Genomic DNA, 16,083 nt, shown 5'->3' on the forward strand with positions numbered 1-16,083 from the left:
TCGCATGAGCTGCCCTCTCTACCTAAAACCAACATGAAGAGCGAGGGTTGTGGAAACGTTAATGGTTTGAATTTCGAAAATTGTCCTCGAAGTCAATCTCGCACTCATATAGTCCAATCCACGGCCCCTAATTGTTTACGCGATCTACACTCTAGATTTTAAACGTAATGTAAATTTTATTGCATGAGTGATAGATTGTCGCCTTGTTGTGGTTTCTTGACTCTGTAAGATAACCAGGAAATTTGTAAAACAACGCTTACACGATACAAGCTGCGTGTGTAATGAAATGTGCGCATATTCAGTAACACATACACAATGTAGACGCATGTTACGTCAGCTAACTCGCGAGTTTTCAGGATTGATATTGATTGAAAACTGCCTCGCGGTAATTAAACATTGTAAAAAAAATGCTATTGGTTTTGGCTTACTGCACGTAAATATCACAGTGCGTCAGAAACCACTTATCTGACACTTTTAAAACAACTTAAAACTATGCTACTTAACACGTGTTTATTGTGCGCAACATAAAACAGCGAAGTCATTCTTATTACATCATGCTCAGCCAAATTTATTTGTCAAGGATAAGTTCAATTTCGATCTCTCCTTTCTGTCCCCAAACAATGCCCGACGATTACCAAATGGGACCTTTCAAGGGTTACGCTGTGAACCAATAAGATACACGAGAATTTAAATTATAATTAGTCCTTCGCCGACATGAATGGACATGCCATTGAAAGCGATATCCTTGACACCAAAAGATCAGCTTCGAGAAATGAATGTTTGCAACTGTCTTCAGTAAACAGGAAATGAAGCTGAATTAAAAACTGGCTCAGTGGACATTTAGGGTTCGCGATAAGTAAAAGACCGACAGGTTTTGTCCTTGCTGTTCTGGATCAGTTCATAAACAACTTCTTAACACAGTTGTGTTTGAATAATTCCTGAAAAGAGTGACAATAATTGCATAACAATAAAGGCCGGAATTAAAGACTTAAGCTCAGTAGATGAGATATGTAAACGATCTTCGTTGCTATGAGCAACAAGTAACGCAACAGTGTCTGCCTCACGAAATTTTGATCGACTGACGAGGCAGTTGAGATGAAACTCACAAAAATAGATTAACAGCGCGAGACAGAGTTTTGTTTGGGTGATTTGAGAAAGCAAGCTGTTAAGAAGCTTACTTAGAACTGGCGCGACCTTAATCGCTCTGATTTTACAGTGCCGAGTACGTTCTGCTTAATGACCCAAATCGTCGGTCGCGTTCAACAAAAGCAACCTTAGTTTTGGTCTTGGGGAGACATTAACGAAAAATGCCGGCAAAGTATGGAAGCGAACCTGGGTTTCTACAGGAAACTATCAGCAAGGTTACCTACAAAAGTGAGTATACGACAAGTTTCACGGGGGAGCGAATTCCAATACAGAATGTCCGAATTCCAACAGGATTGAGGAAGTGTGTAAGGATGACAGCTTGGGACGAAGCACAGAAACCAGAAACATCTCGAGCAGTTCAGTTGCCGTTTCACCAAAAACGAAATTATCCTGCCAGGATAAACCTTCAAGGACTGCAACCATCACCAACTACGAGGGCTAGAAGCGCTCAACAAAGGCCGTGCAGTAACATTTCCGAGCTGAGCCGAAGCAGCGGTCGTAGATCTACGAGCTCGCTGTCGGCATTTTCGGGGCGCGATAGACCAAGCACCGAAGAACTCCTCAGACGACCTCAAAGTCTGGTGGCAAGAAGACCGCAGAGCGAGCTTTCTCGATTTCCAAAAGACTTTCGTTATATCGACAAACAGTGCTTCTTCCATCCGGCAAAAGAACCAACTCGAAGCTTCTTCGTAATAAGTCCGGACTGGGTATCGGAACGTAGGAATCACTTCATTCGGAAAAATACTTTGTTTGGCTAAGTTCGTCTCAAGAAGCATCATGGCGTCAGAGGCACAAAGATCACCCACTTGAACTGACGATGAAATATTCAGAACGCTGCTATTTGTGGAGATAACTTACTCTGTCGACTTGTTTACATATGCAGGAATTTACTGAATTGTAAATACTAAATTTCAACTCACACCAATCCCGATTTGTTCATAGCAAAATAAAACAGGTATTTTTCAGGATACATATTATTATTATTATTATTATTATTATTATTATTATTATTACTATTATTATTATTATTATTTTATTCATTTTTTTAATTTTGTTTTTCATTTTGGCTTTTTGTCGATTTTTGTTCGAGAGCCCGCATGCACACGTTTAAATCCGCCTATACTTTGTCTAAGCGGGGAAAGATTACTGACGTCATAACGAGGCAGGTTGTTTGATTCCCAATTCCTTTCTTCATCTCAGTGACAGCTGTAGAGTTACAATCTTGGACGAAAAAAAGATAAATGAGACCCCACTTCCTCCGAAATTACGCTAAACCGAAGTAGGCCGGTTTTTCCGACAGGGGGAAGGGATGGTCTTTAATAGTATTTCATTTAAATTGAGGGGAAAATTGAAAACTGTATAACCTTGATTTTGACAGTTCGGGCTGGCACAGCAGCCATTGCCTTGAAAATCTATCAGAACATATACAGCAGTAGTAATTCTCTGTGTCGCCTGTTTAGTTAAGGCGACGGATCCTTATTATCTCCAATTATCGGTCAATGTCTACTCGTAGTTGATTTCATTGAATCGTTCAATCAGCTCGTTGTGATTGTAGACGTTATCTACCACTATCGGATTTTAAAATTATCTGATTTGTTCTCTGTAGCTGGAAATTTAAGATAACGTTGGCTTACTGATTTCTTTTTGAATGCTTTTATGCCTTGTTTGCATTTCATTTGTTTTTGTACTTTTCCTGTCTCTCAAGCAGACGTGCTGTAGACGGACCAAGCATACTCGGGGGTACTCCCTTATATGGGCTATAAGGGTATGTGCGGCCCCGAAGAGTATGGTTTTTGAGCCGTTTTGGCCAGAAATAGGATAACGATTTTGACCATTTTGCTATGTTATGGTTTTTGCACTCTCAGAGGGTCTTGGATAGTGGGTAAGTTTCTTACTGAGAAGAAGCTACTTTTTCATCATTAACGATATGACCATCAACAACTGAAGCCCTTCAAAATGTCTTTAACATCGGTCTGAACAAGGGAACTAGTCATGAGGGTACCACATTTTTGGTCAGGCGATAAATACGGGAAGGAAAATCGCAGATTTTGGTCTTAAATAATATAGGGTAAGGGTTTTGGGAAGCGGGCCGCACACCCCCACCCAGTTGTTCTGGGAGTACCCCCAGCCCGGGCAAGCATACGCGCATATTTAGCCTCCATAACAGTACAAACTGCTGCTTTAGGGTTCTATCATGAAAATCGTGAATTGCGAATTGAGATAGACAAAAATTATTCCTTTCTCGAACGGATAGTGCTCAAATAGTGTTTTTGCTAATTATCGGTACGGTGTTTAAAAGAGAAAATAATCGTATTCAATCAGTTCATGATTCCTGCGTAAATGCACCGTGGGAACATTAGGATTACATCTGCTACCGTCACTGCTGGAGTTCTTGGCTGGGTAACTTGTTGTTGAATTATGCACAGCTTAATAAAACTTGACGAAAGCTCTTTCTTAAAGGAGAAGCGGTTTCTCCAGGAGACGTGTAAACAAGACCTCGACGCATTTTACCAGTTATTATACTTATATTATTAGTTTTCTTCTATTTTCAATTTCTTTAAGTATATTTTTATTCAAAGTTGTTCGCGAGTCCTATGAAACTCAAATTAGCGGTTGGCTCCATTATTATGTAAAAAGTGGTGAATACATTTTGAAGTTGTTTAACTTCTTAAAACTGCATATAGAGATACCTAAGTATCCGCTGCTGCAGGTGACGGATTGGCGCCAATCAAGTCAAAGAGACAACATAATCATAAACTCTAACAAACACAAATTAGAAACATACTCTACTGATGATAAAACCAATCACACACGAAACCATGCCAGTGAACGATATCGACGGAGCTATTTCACCATGATCATTACTTCCCACCATGAAAGCATCGGCAACGAATTCATTAAAAAATAGCTTGAAACTAAGATCAATGGGTTTCACTCCAGGAGCCTTGCCTCCCACACGCCATAATCTATTCTAAGCTTCACTTAACTTAATCTGGCATTAAATAGCTCAAGTCAAAGATCGTTTATTTGAATTGAAGGGACATGCACGATGAATTAAAATCGAACAAAGTTGTTCGTTATAAAGTATCCATTTTTCTTGACGAAGTATCGATACAATAACGACTGTAAAGATCATCTGTGTTTCAAACATTTTTGCATGATACCGAATATTATTCACTTAGGATGATGATATAAATAACCATTTAAAACTGACTGGTCTTTAATGTATTTCATAATAGAGCCACATACCCACTGAGCATGTTATTAACATAGACATTTCCTATTAAAAATTTATAATTGTTAACGCACCATCCATAGCAACTGGTTCCGTTGACAATAGGGACAGCAATTATCGTGAATTGTTGTCGTAGGCCTGTCTGTTTACAAGGACATTCTTAAAGTCTAGGCTTGAAAGTTGGTGGAAGAAGTTTTCAAAAAAGCCTTGGATGTTTAGAGATAAGTTTTTTTTTTTGAGGTCAAAAATCACGTGTTCAAAGTGTGTGGAATTGAAATTTTAGCCTAGACGTTTGAGAGAAAGTATATGTAAAATTTGTCGCCGAAATCGACCACAACCACGTCGAAGAACAAACAGGTCATAACTGAGATAGTTCGATTGCTCTGTACTGAGCAAACACATCCACAGTGCACCAGCTTTACTGGAATAACTTGTAAACATGGAGCTTTTGTATCCAGGGTATAAAAGCTACTTCAGCAGGTTTCGCACCAAGCCATTTCACACGGAGTACACCACCAGATACTGCAACTCTGAAGCGCCTGTGTTGTACAGTCAAGTACCGAAATACACATGGTATGAACCTCGCAGACCTTCTGTAGCAGCCAGAGATGAAGGCACTACCAAGCTAACGCATTTAAGACCACCATTTGCCGCGAGAATGACAAGCTACGAGCCAGAGGGGACGTACCTCGTGGGAAAAACAGCGTGCCGGAAAGCACCGTTGTCAGGCCGCAGTGGTCCTTTCGAAAGGAAAGGTAGATCGTCCGTAAAACTTCCAGAGGTTTTTTCAACTCCCACAGAAAGAAGTTTATCAAGGGAGGGATCAGTGGAAAATCATGATTTGCAGATGGAGAGAATGTGCGTATCAGAAAATACACCCGGTGCAAGAACCTCAGCAGGGCATAAGCAATTGAAAGAATGTCAATGTTCGCAGTCTTCTGGGCCTCGACGCAGCCAGGCTGAGATATCTGGATCGATACAACAGTCGACGTCACTTTCAAAAATAGCCAGTTCCTTTAGCGCTGCACGTGCGCAGAGGTTACGCGGCCCAGACCCTCGAACACTAACACGTGACCGACGCTCAGAAGAGGTGACGATGTCAGACTCGCCTAGCAACGGTGGAGATGAATGGATACTGGGGAGAGTGGCTCCCAGGCCCAACTCGTTGTTGTCTAAGCATCCAAAGGACCTGCGCTATGTACGGGATACATGCTTTTTCCAACCAACTCAGGAGCGAAAGCGACATTATTACATTGTTAATCCTAACTGGTTTTCAGAACAACGGGTCATTGTCCCTAAGAACAACGTGTTCTCATAGAATAAGTGTTGTTTCATACTGGAGCACAACACTTCGAGAAGCTTTGCTCTAAAAGTTTTGGCGCATATTTTTACTGTTGCGTCATCGCGTGATCGGCCTCACCGAAAGTCGGGGGTAACAAAAAAATCAAACATTTCTTGTTACAAGAACTGGGCTGTTACCGCCCAGTTAATAAATCATACTCTATCAACATCCCCTATTGAGCGGTTTTCAGTTGAGTGCCGTAAAACCAAAACCCAAGTAATCACTCCAGCCAATCACAAAGAACACAGACAATACAGTGAGCCAATCAAAACTCGAAGTAATTACATGGGGCTGACGCAAAGCGCGGGAAAACGTGTGCGAGCGAGTTACGATTGGTTTGGGTTTTACTTCTGATTGGATGAAAAAGTGGTACACCCTTTTTAAGCCAATCTTGTGGCGAAACGCTATTAATCCAATTATTTTTCGACATTCAATTGAAAACCACTCTACAACTTTCGTTGATTGGAATAACTCTTTTTTTCTCATAAGGGATGACTGGGGACGAATTCTCAGACAACTATACTCTCCACCTATCACAACATAAAAATACACCTCACAACTTTCAAATGTGTATAAAACTGTATTTATACAGGCTATAATTCACTTCAAAAGCCCAGCCTGGTAGCAAAAAACAAAGACCACATGTACATACAGCACCACATAACCTCAGTTTCCAATCTTGAATTATTTTCATACCCTTTCCGTCAAATGAATTAACTCCATTCATCTTTCCTCCTGATGGCTCTTGTCATAGCCAAAAGGCAACTTTACAAATTTTGGACCTGGTCTGCTTAAATTTTGTCAGTGATATCCTTTGGAGTGCACCGTAAGAAAAGTTAGCAGAACAACAATATTCAAGAATTAATGGTATTCATTGGTAACTTGCAAGAATACTCACAGGTGAGGTTGTAATAGGCCATATTCAATATTCAACAGGAATTAGCTTAAAATGGAGGCTCATGTGGTGGAATATCATTGAAAAAAGATTTGCGTCATTCACATTATTTTGGAAAGACTCCCCGCATTAGCCTCAGTTGCAAGCTAGTTCCAGACCTATACCGAGAACACAAGTATGGTCTGTTCAGTAGCAATTGACCTCCTCACTTTTCTTATGGTACTCTCTGAACTTTAAGGTGATTTCCTTGTTTTGCAATAACCTCACCCATTGTCACAAGTTAAAATGTGAGTAAACTACTATTAGTTTAGAAGTGTGCCTCATTGAAAGTCAGACTTTCTGAACTGATCAAAACTGATAAAGTTAACTTCATTTGAGTGTGGTAAGTAATTTGGATTTTTTTTCATTTTACTTCAATACGCTCTGCGAGTGCATAAAACAGATCTTCTACCAACTCATTCAATCATTATAACGAAAAACAGGAACCAATCAAGATTTTGTCTGGACTTCACCCCTGCCAACTAAGCATGAACTGATAGAAACCTCAAACCCAAGTCCAATGTTAAATGGATCTTTTTTCATTGAGAAGTTGACTCATTCCCTTAAAAAATTACTGTGAACTATTAATTAAAGCTACATTTAGACTATGAGTATGAGAATCAAATTGTGAGCTCTGATCCTGGTACAAGGAAATCACCTCAAAAAATTTCAGAGTATAAAATCTTATGTCTCTTCTAGTGGTTCTTAAATACACTATTTTAGATTTTGTTTATTTTAGATGCAATTATTCTTAACTCTTTGCTCCTCCGGTTTTTTCTATTGTATTTGTCTTAAGTAGAAATTCCACTGAAATTAAACCAAAACTATCTAAAGCACCTCTCCTCCACAGAGGCTCTAAGGGTTGAGAGATTCTGCAGAGTTATGCAAGTGCAGGGTCTGGCGCAAAACAACATAAAAGGGGGAAGCAGGAGGTGTGGGAGTAGGTTTGCATAGCTGCTTTCTAAAAATGAACACCCAACCAAACCCCTGCAGAGAGGAGAGGCCTCAACATGTACTATAACTTTGTTAAGTATATATTGCTGGACTCAGCTTATCATAACAGTTTAAGGCAATGCTTATATTGACCTCCCTTACAACTACACTTGAACCCCTATTAAATGGCCACCTTCAAGGAAATGGATAGTGGGCATTTAAAAGGGTTAGAGGTAAAAACAATAGAAAAGCCCTCATCATGTCTTTGATTACTAGCTGCTTAATACATGTAGGGGTGGCTGCTTAATAGGGGTTTGACTGTAGTACCGTAGGTAATACAAAACAGTTAAGAGTTCCACTTGTTTCCAACTTTACACTGTTTATGGGATCCTTTGTACATAAATACAACTCAATATCCCTTTTTTGTTTAGCTTACAAAATGTACATATTTTTTCTTTTTCATAAAAATTTAGTACTTAACTATTTTTAGAGGCAAATTGATTTAGCAGAATTTTTTTCAAACAAGAGCTGTAAAAACATTTCCTCTGCACTGATTTTAAATTTCACTTTCCACTTCTTATCAACTTCTGTAATTAAACCAGCATTTATATAGCTAATTTCATTTTCTACACAAAAGCGAAAGCAATGTCTCTGTCTCTTACTTCATAAATGCTGCCTTTTCGAAGCCAACAATGTTTGTTAATTTTTGAATTTGTTAAATCAATTTGCCACCAAGAATGGTAACTTTGAGTTTAAAAAAACTATGATTATAAATAATTAATCAAAATTGCAAAAGAGCTCTGATTGGTTGACCATCATGGACAAAATACAGTATTAACCCTTAAAATACCAGCAGTGAACAACACCTAATTTTTCTGACTACATTGTACATATCACAATGTTCTGTCTGCAGACTTGTGATTTGGTCTCAATGTACCAATGGCCAAATTCTCATAAGGAACATCAACCCAACTACATGGTAATCAATCATGGAGAATCAATTTTGTATTCTGGGACTATTAAAGGGTTATCAGAGCTGTTACCATGGTTTAAAAGAACTAATGTGACCAGCACCTATTAACAAGTTTTGAATTCACCCACAGGTAAAACCGTGACACAGTAAACTGTTGCTAAATAATAAAGTTTGGCTTGACTTTGTTCATAGCCATTAATTATGACTTGATAAATATATATGTATGTATGTGAACACCGAATGATACCTGTTGCTGTACATGTTAAGTGTTCCATTTTTTCCAGTTTTTCAAAACAAAATGTATGGCATTTTGAGCAATGTGAAGCTCCAGTCAAGGGAAATGACTTAAAGACCTAATCTTGACAATTTCTGCGTGTCTGTTATTGTTTTGGTTAACATGATAGTGCGGTTTCCATTTGTTTTCCAATGTTGCACGGTACCCAATGCATCCTGGCCAAACCTAGGTCTTAAAACTGTCAGCAAACTAGCCATGTAAACATAGGCAGTAAAAATTTCATATAATTCACCCATGAAGCAACACATTTTTTGTAGGTGTGAAGATCAAGGCAACAGGTGACTTAAAAACTTAATGATAGCCCTGTAATAATTATTGAATTACATCCAACTGTGCAGTCTCACTAAATTAGATTTGTTTTTTCAAATAGTTAAATAATTATAGTTTTTTCCTTTTGTTTTGTTTGTTTTGTTGTTTTTTGGGGGGACATTTTGGGGCCTTTTCGAATCTTCTGATAAGCATAGGATAAATTCAATTTTATATATAGCTCAGTGTGCAAAAAATTAAGAAAGTCCTGTATAATAGCCACAGGGCTGGCAAATTTTCCACCTGAGGTAGTGGATTCTGTCCATCGCTTGCCAAATGGGTAAGGGAAATTTCTTGCAAGAATGTTTTGAGGAAATTCAAATTACAGACTGAAGCACTGTTAGAGCTGAATTTTTTCTTTTTTTGGGGGGGGGGGGGAGGGGGGGAGCTAGTTAGAATGATTTTCAGGCTAGTACATGATAGACCAAGTTTACATTTTGCCCGAAAGGCAAGCGTGAAAATTGGTTTTCATTGCACCCTGAAGATAACCTGTTTTGATGCAAGTGAATCATTTAAGTAGCATGGTCTACCTTGTTTTCCCCTAAAATGATCAACTATCACAGGATAAAAAGATTAAATTGAAAATGGAAATGTTGTGACTACAGCTTAACATGTACACAGTTTTCCCATTCCTGTTTGGTTGAAGAAAAGATAAAAACAAAAATCCCTACTTAGCAAAATAAGTTAGAGTAAAAAAGTAAAAAGTAAATCATCTTAAGTTACTAGTTAGTAAGTTATTAGTTTAGTTAAGCTAATTCCTTTCTGCAAATTAGTGATGAAAAAGTGCTTTTGGCACTGCAAATTCTCTTTTTCATACCTATTTTAGAGTTGTCTGTAGCTCTCACTCCTTTTTAACAGCCAGATGGACATTAACCCTTAGGTCCAGAATTGGATGCCTGTCCAGCCAGTAACTCATAAGACTCACCCATTCACACAGAGCAGCAGACTTTAAGCCCTCCTCACGATCAGAGTTCAACTCTGCATATGTAGTGTACAGTCTAAATGATTCATTTTCTTTGTACTCTTCACGTTCCACACTGTCTCGTGAAGGGAATACCAAGTCTTCAATGAAGTTCTTGGTTTGGATGTGTGCATTGTCCACAAAAAGAAACAAGGAGCCTGGCGTGGCTCGTTTGAGAATGTCCACCAGATATTGGAATGCTCCTGGAAGATTCTGAACTGCAGAGACAAATTTCACCAACAGGAACAACTTGGCCTAAGGAAGGAAAGAAAAATGAAAATTGAAAGAAAAAAAGAGTTATTTAAAAATGTTTATTTTAAAATTTCCAGGACTCAGATTGATTTTTCAAGGACTCTAAAATTCACATTAACCCTTTCACTCCCAAGATCTCAATGTTAATTCTCCTTACTGTCTGACATACATTTCATATTTTTTACTTGAGTTTAACAAATTTCCAGAACATTCCAGGAACGGTAGCCTTTTTTCAGGACTTTGAAGTCCTGGAAAATGCCACAATAAAATTCCAGGACTTTCCAGGTTTTCCAGGACCTGTACGAACCCTGTTTTTACCCACTTAACCCACTGATGATTAAAAACATCTTCTGGCATGAAAGTTGTGACATCCCAAGTGGTACAATAACCAAAGAGAAAAACAAAAGAGAAAACAAAAAAAAAAGTTAACAACAACGTGTAACGGTATTGGTACAATGGTACTTAGGACAGACTTAGGATATCTTGGGAACTTCTTCTGAACTCTTTGGGTGTCTTTGGAAGCAGTCAAGTCATCTTCAAAAATTCTGGCACTTCCAGGATACAAATCTCCAGCTTTTCACTGGAAAATTTTGGCAGACAAAACTAAGATGCATGATATACAGTTGCACAGGTACATATAAACTGGGATTGACAACAGTCACTACTCACCTTTTTGAAAGCATAGTTTGGTGTTAGGTTTCCTCTACGCCCTCGACCTTGGTTGCTGCAAATGTCAAAGGCACCATAACGGAAAGGTACATCACTGACATCTTGCAACAGAATCTGAGCTGTGTGGGCCCACTGCTCACAGTTATCCAGCAATAACCACTCAGTGCAGGGTGGAAGCAGCTGATGGAGACCTAGAATCTCACTACCAGGTCCTGCACCAAGACAGCAGACATGCAATCTGCAAAGAACAGTATTATCTAGTCAGCCATGCGATCTACAGGTATATTGTGTACATGTGAGCATTGGCAGTCACAGAAAAATATGGTTAGTATGCTGCACCACTTAATCGCAAGTCCAGCACACTTCATGTAACTATTAACCAGCACAACCTTGCCCTGAGTGCCTGTGCATTTAGTTTTTACTGGAAACACAACATCCTATAGGGCTGTCATTAAGTTTTGAGTCACCTGTAACCTTGATCTTCACATCCATAACAAACTTGTTACCTTTCGAGTGAATTATATCAACTACATAGGCAAGTTCACTTGTAGCATCACGGGTCCTTAATGCATACTCAGCCATAGCAGGTGTTAAGGGTTACAGCCCTTATTGACAGCCCTGAGTAGACAATATCAAAAACCCTTAGAAAATCCCACTTCCTGTTTGAATGTAGACAAGGGTGGAGAGAACAACCATGGTGAGTGATGGTGGCTTAGCCAGAGGTCCTCATGCTTGGTGCTGACCAAAAGGATTGCAGCCTCTGGGAATGATTGATGTCACCAAAGTTTTAGTGTGCCTGTTTACATTTCAATTATATGTTTAAATTTATATGTATATTATATTTTTGTTTTATTTTAACAATATTTTTTATATATAAATGTAGCTTTCAACCACGTCACATCCACAGCATGCTTGTTCGGGAATTTTTTCATTTTCTTGTATTCTTACTGCAGTGTAAGTTTATATCACTGACCTCTCCTTTTTGTGGGCCTTCTTCACAAATTCTGTCAGAGGTTCAAATCGACCTGATGTAACAGTTGCATGAACCAAGGTGGCATGAGCTGCCGTGTAGGTGCCAAGATAAGCCCAGCGCGACTCGGCATCATTGAAATGAATCTGGTCTGTTGCCTGACTAGAAAATAGCTGCGAAACTCGCAGTAGTTTGTCTCTTAAGGCAACCTGCCAAAACTGAGGATCAGATTGTAGGAGCTTAAGTTCCAGCTTAGTTTTCTCCTCCAGTTGGCTAAATGATGTCTTTAGAGCTTGGAGAACTTTGGTGCAAAATGACTCTGCAAAACAACAAGGTCAGTTGGCCTAAGTTAACAAATTGATCTTGTACAACTTCAATGTAATCTGTTTGCTATTAATTATTTGGTAATACCATTAAATCCCATGGTTACTTTGAAAGTTACTAACATCAGTGCCAGTATATAAATTGATAGAGCGAAGAAGAGGAGCAATCTTAACTTGAAATGCAATGTACGGTTCATGCACATAGCATACGAAAATTAGATTTCCCTGAGGATGGAATTTTAAACGTCTATAAAAGTGCAATTGACACTACTTTGCAGCTGGACGGAAGTTTGCACTGGACGGAAGTCTGCTCACCGGAAGTAACGATTACCCACAATGATTAGGTTATAAACAATTTTCCAGTTCAAAAAAAGCGAGAAAAATACGGTTCTCCTAAGGCAATTTTGAAGTCTGCATGTTTAAGCTTGATATTTTGTCACCTGTACTGGAGACAATCAATATTTGATCGACAATAAAAACAAACTTCAAATATTTCTATCACTAGACAAGTCCTTAAAATAACATAACACACAACTTAGATGTTGTCTCTGGTGGGATAAAAGAAAATTAATCAGGTGATCGAAGAAAATCACAAACACTACGAAACAAATACAGTGCGTCAGCAAAATTGCAAAAGAGATTCAAACACTGCTACTTACCTTCCAAACCGGTGTTGATACATTTCCCCTTTGTGTGAAGTCCACTTTCTCTGGGAACACTCAATTGCGTTGCGATTTCACCAGTCCTTAACTGACCATTTTCACTCGTTGAAGAGGAAGATTTAAGCTTACTATCAGTAAATCCTTTCGTAACAACTGACGCATACGTCGCGCCCTGTTGCGCCACTGCTTTAATGCCACCTGTCCTGGGCGGTTGGCTGTCATCACCCAACACCGGTTCTTGCTGAAGTTTTTCTTCGTACCGATCTCGAAGTTCCCTCTTGTATTGCACGATATCCCGACGGAGTTGACACTCGAAGCAATCCTTCAAAGTATCGTGAGGTTTGTGTTTGTTCCAGCTGATGAAAGATGGTAAATATTTAAAATGACGACAAACCGAGCACTGGCGTATGATCACACTGGAATGATAACCGGTCTGAAAAAGTCCAAGCGCCTCAAAAGTTGCAGCACAATCGATACAATTCCGATTTTTCTTGTCACAGAACCACTCTGCAATTTTAAACATACACAGAGGAGCCTTTTTAGCACAGCTCTGGCATTCTTGAAGACGATCGTAAACACAATCGCCGCAAACAAGAAAAGCTTTTCCTTTCAGAGATTCGTCTTGACCGGCCTCGTCACTTTCTGGGTTGCTCGCTTTCGCCGCAAATGACGGGTGAATTTTAGTTATGTTGAAGAAATCCTCGTGTCTCCTTCCCGTGTAATCGCAGTTGAAGCAACGTAAGACTGCCATCCGACTTTTTTCTGACATTTAAGGAAAGAACCTCAAGAAAGAAACAGCAAGAAGGAAAAATCACCAAGTGGTTTGAGAAAATGTTGAAAGTTCTTACAGAAAGTAACACACAGACCAGAATGCTTTGCAAGCTTCACATACTTTCCAGTCCTACAGCAATTGCGCGGCTGTGTTTGGCGGGCTACGCGGGAGTGGCATAGGCCTCAGAACGTTTTTATTTTATTCATTTTTTTTTTTGATTAAAGAAAAACACGCGGTTCCAGCAAAAATACTCAACAAAAATCGGTTGACAAATAAAAAAAACTAACAATAACATGTCTTTTCAACTTGTAAGAGGGCAAACTTATTCGAATTTGAGGTGAAAAAATACTTTAAAGGGAGTGGATTGTCAGCAACGTAAGGATAAAAGTCACGGGCGGTGAAACCTCGTTAATCTAGTCACCACCGGCCACAGAAATCTGGCGTGTTAACAGGGTTTAGTGGTTTAGTCAAGCACAAAATTTTCCAATAGTGATCCATTCAAGAAGGAGCTATGATTCAAGTAAATGTCCCTCGTATTAGTGCTTGATCTATAGGTCAGAATATTCGGAAATTTCATTTGAAGGAAACTATTTGACATTCGATTCTGGCGTATTAAATGTCTTTTTATAGAACAACACCCTATCGAGGATAACCATAAACAAATTTTAAGGATAATTTCCGCAGAACATTCTAATTCGAGCAATAATGGCAAAAATTAAGTTACCAAAAAAACCTCATAGCATGGTAATATTTTGAATACAGTTAAAAAGAACTTATCGAGACTTAAGCTCTCAAACTGACCCTGCGAGAGAAAACTGGGCTTCAAGTGATCCATATTTCAATAAAAACAGACGTTTCGCGTTAGTTCATGAAAACACAATAACACATGCTCTGCCGGCATTCTTGAGAAGTTTGACACTAACTTTCTCGAGAATGCTTGAGAATTTAATCGCGAGGTCACTTAAAGAAATGAGCAAAAGTGAGTTGTTTTAAATAGCATTCCCAAAGTTACCGTGCTATGCGTAGATTTTTAGTAAATAATTTTTGCACTCATTGCTAGAACTTTGAGCGGAATATTCGTCTTAATCAAAACTGTAACAAAATTCTCGTACGTGATTGGCTATCAGCAGCCCGATTTGAGCATTAATTGGACAGTGTATACGCGTCATGCTTGTAATTGGACAGTACACGTCATTTTGCGCGCGCTGTTGCGGTGGACTTTGTTTATGTAATAGGACTACATGCTGTCCAATTTGGAAATAATTGGATGAAAAAAATTCCGAGGACAGCCAAAATTGGACGAGGCTGTAGGCCAAGTCCAATTTGCAGTCCGAGGAATTTTTTGAATCCAATTATTTCCAAATTGGACAAGCATTTAGTCCTATTACTTATTAATTATATAGGATCCAAAAACAGATGAACAAGGCAAATATTTTATCGTCTAAAGTACAGTATTTCTCACTTCGCTTTGCTCAGCACGTCACAGGTCAAACACTTTAACGCAGGTTTTTTGCTTCTTTGAGTGTTCTTGTTCTGATTATTCTCCTCATCTCAAGTAAATCAGTAGCATCTATCTCTGGAAACCTAGCTGAAGACTCCATTTGAAAGTTTAGACGTCAAAAAGGTGAAGAGAAAAGTCGGGAAATTCCGTCATTATCAAAACATAAGAAAACTTAGCCAATACTCGGTTCTTTTATTTATCTTGACATTTCATTGGTTGATGGAAAGTATCCAGATTTTTCTCAAATTGGACAGTTTGTTCAAAGCTAAACTAAACGTTCGAGCAAGAACTATCCAATTTATTTTAAATTTGGACAGTTTGCAAAAATTAATAAAAAATAGGTCTGTTGGCAATATTGGATTTCGATGGAGCTATATAATTAGTTGAGTAAACTGTTGTGTTTTTCAGTATTCATAACGATGTTTAATCGTTCAGCGATCAATCGATGGTTTGTTTGTTTCTCGAATTTTGTCATAGTTTTGATTAATTGGTAACAGGACATCGTGTCGTCCATTTCAGTCTGTAATCATACTCGTGATTCACTAATTGGACTCCCGCTTCGCGGTCGTCCGATTTTGTTAATCACTCGTATGATTACACACCGAATTGGACTCCACTCAGTCCTATTACCATTATTAACATTTTCGCGCCTTTCCCGCCAAAAACGCGGCTGCTAGACCACACACGTGATATGAAGTTTGGCCTCGCAGGTAATCGCCGTTAATAATTCGCCATCGCTATCTCGAATTTCTTCAAAATAATCCAAAACTGCTAAGCTTTGACACTGCTTTCGATACATTCAGGCTAAG

The 16,083-nt window shown here is 38.9% G+C and overlaps 2 protein-coding genes across 2 annotated transcripts; one reads left to right on the top strand and one right to left on the bottom strand.

Annotated features, from left to right (window-relative positions):
• The first annotated feature begins 980 nt into the window (after window positions 1–980).
• On the top strand, window positions 981–2,106 carry LOC145483545 (uncharacterized). Its single transcript, XM_081462080.1, has one exon. It carries the CDS (start codon window positions 1,308–1,310, stop codon window positions 1,902–1,904), a length of 597 nt encoding a protein of 198 aa, XP_081318206.1. The 5' UTR covers window positions 981–1,307; the 3' UTR covers window positions 1,905–2,106.
• A 4,072-nt stretch (window positions 2,107–6,178) lies between these two features.
• LOC145494233 (uncharacterized) lies at window positions 6,179–13,902 on the bottom strand. The gene is made up of 4 exons (XM_081473689.1): window positions 12,999–13,902; window positions 12,020–12,335; window positions 11,047–11,284; window positions 6,179–10,380 (listed from the first exon to the last, which is right to left on the bottom strand). The coding sequence occupies exons 1-4, from the start codon at window positions 13,768–13,770 to the stop codon at window positions 10,006–10,008; spliced, it is 1,701 nt and encodes a 566-aa protein (XP_081329815.1). The 5' UTR covers window positions 13,771–13,902; the 3' UTR covers window positions 6,179–10,005.
• Window positions 13,903–16,083: the final 2,181 nt, after the last annotated feature.

The sequence above is a fragment of the Orbicella franksi genome, chromosome 1, assembly GCF_964199315.1.
Source record: "Orbicella franksi chromosome 1, jaOrbFran1.1, whole genome shotgun sequence".
NCBI classification, from domain to species: domain Eukaryota; kingdom Metazoa; phylum Cnidaria; class Anthozoa; order Scleractinia; family Merulinidae; genus Orbicella; species Orbicella franksi.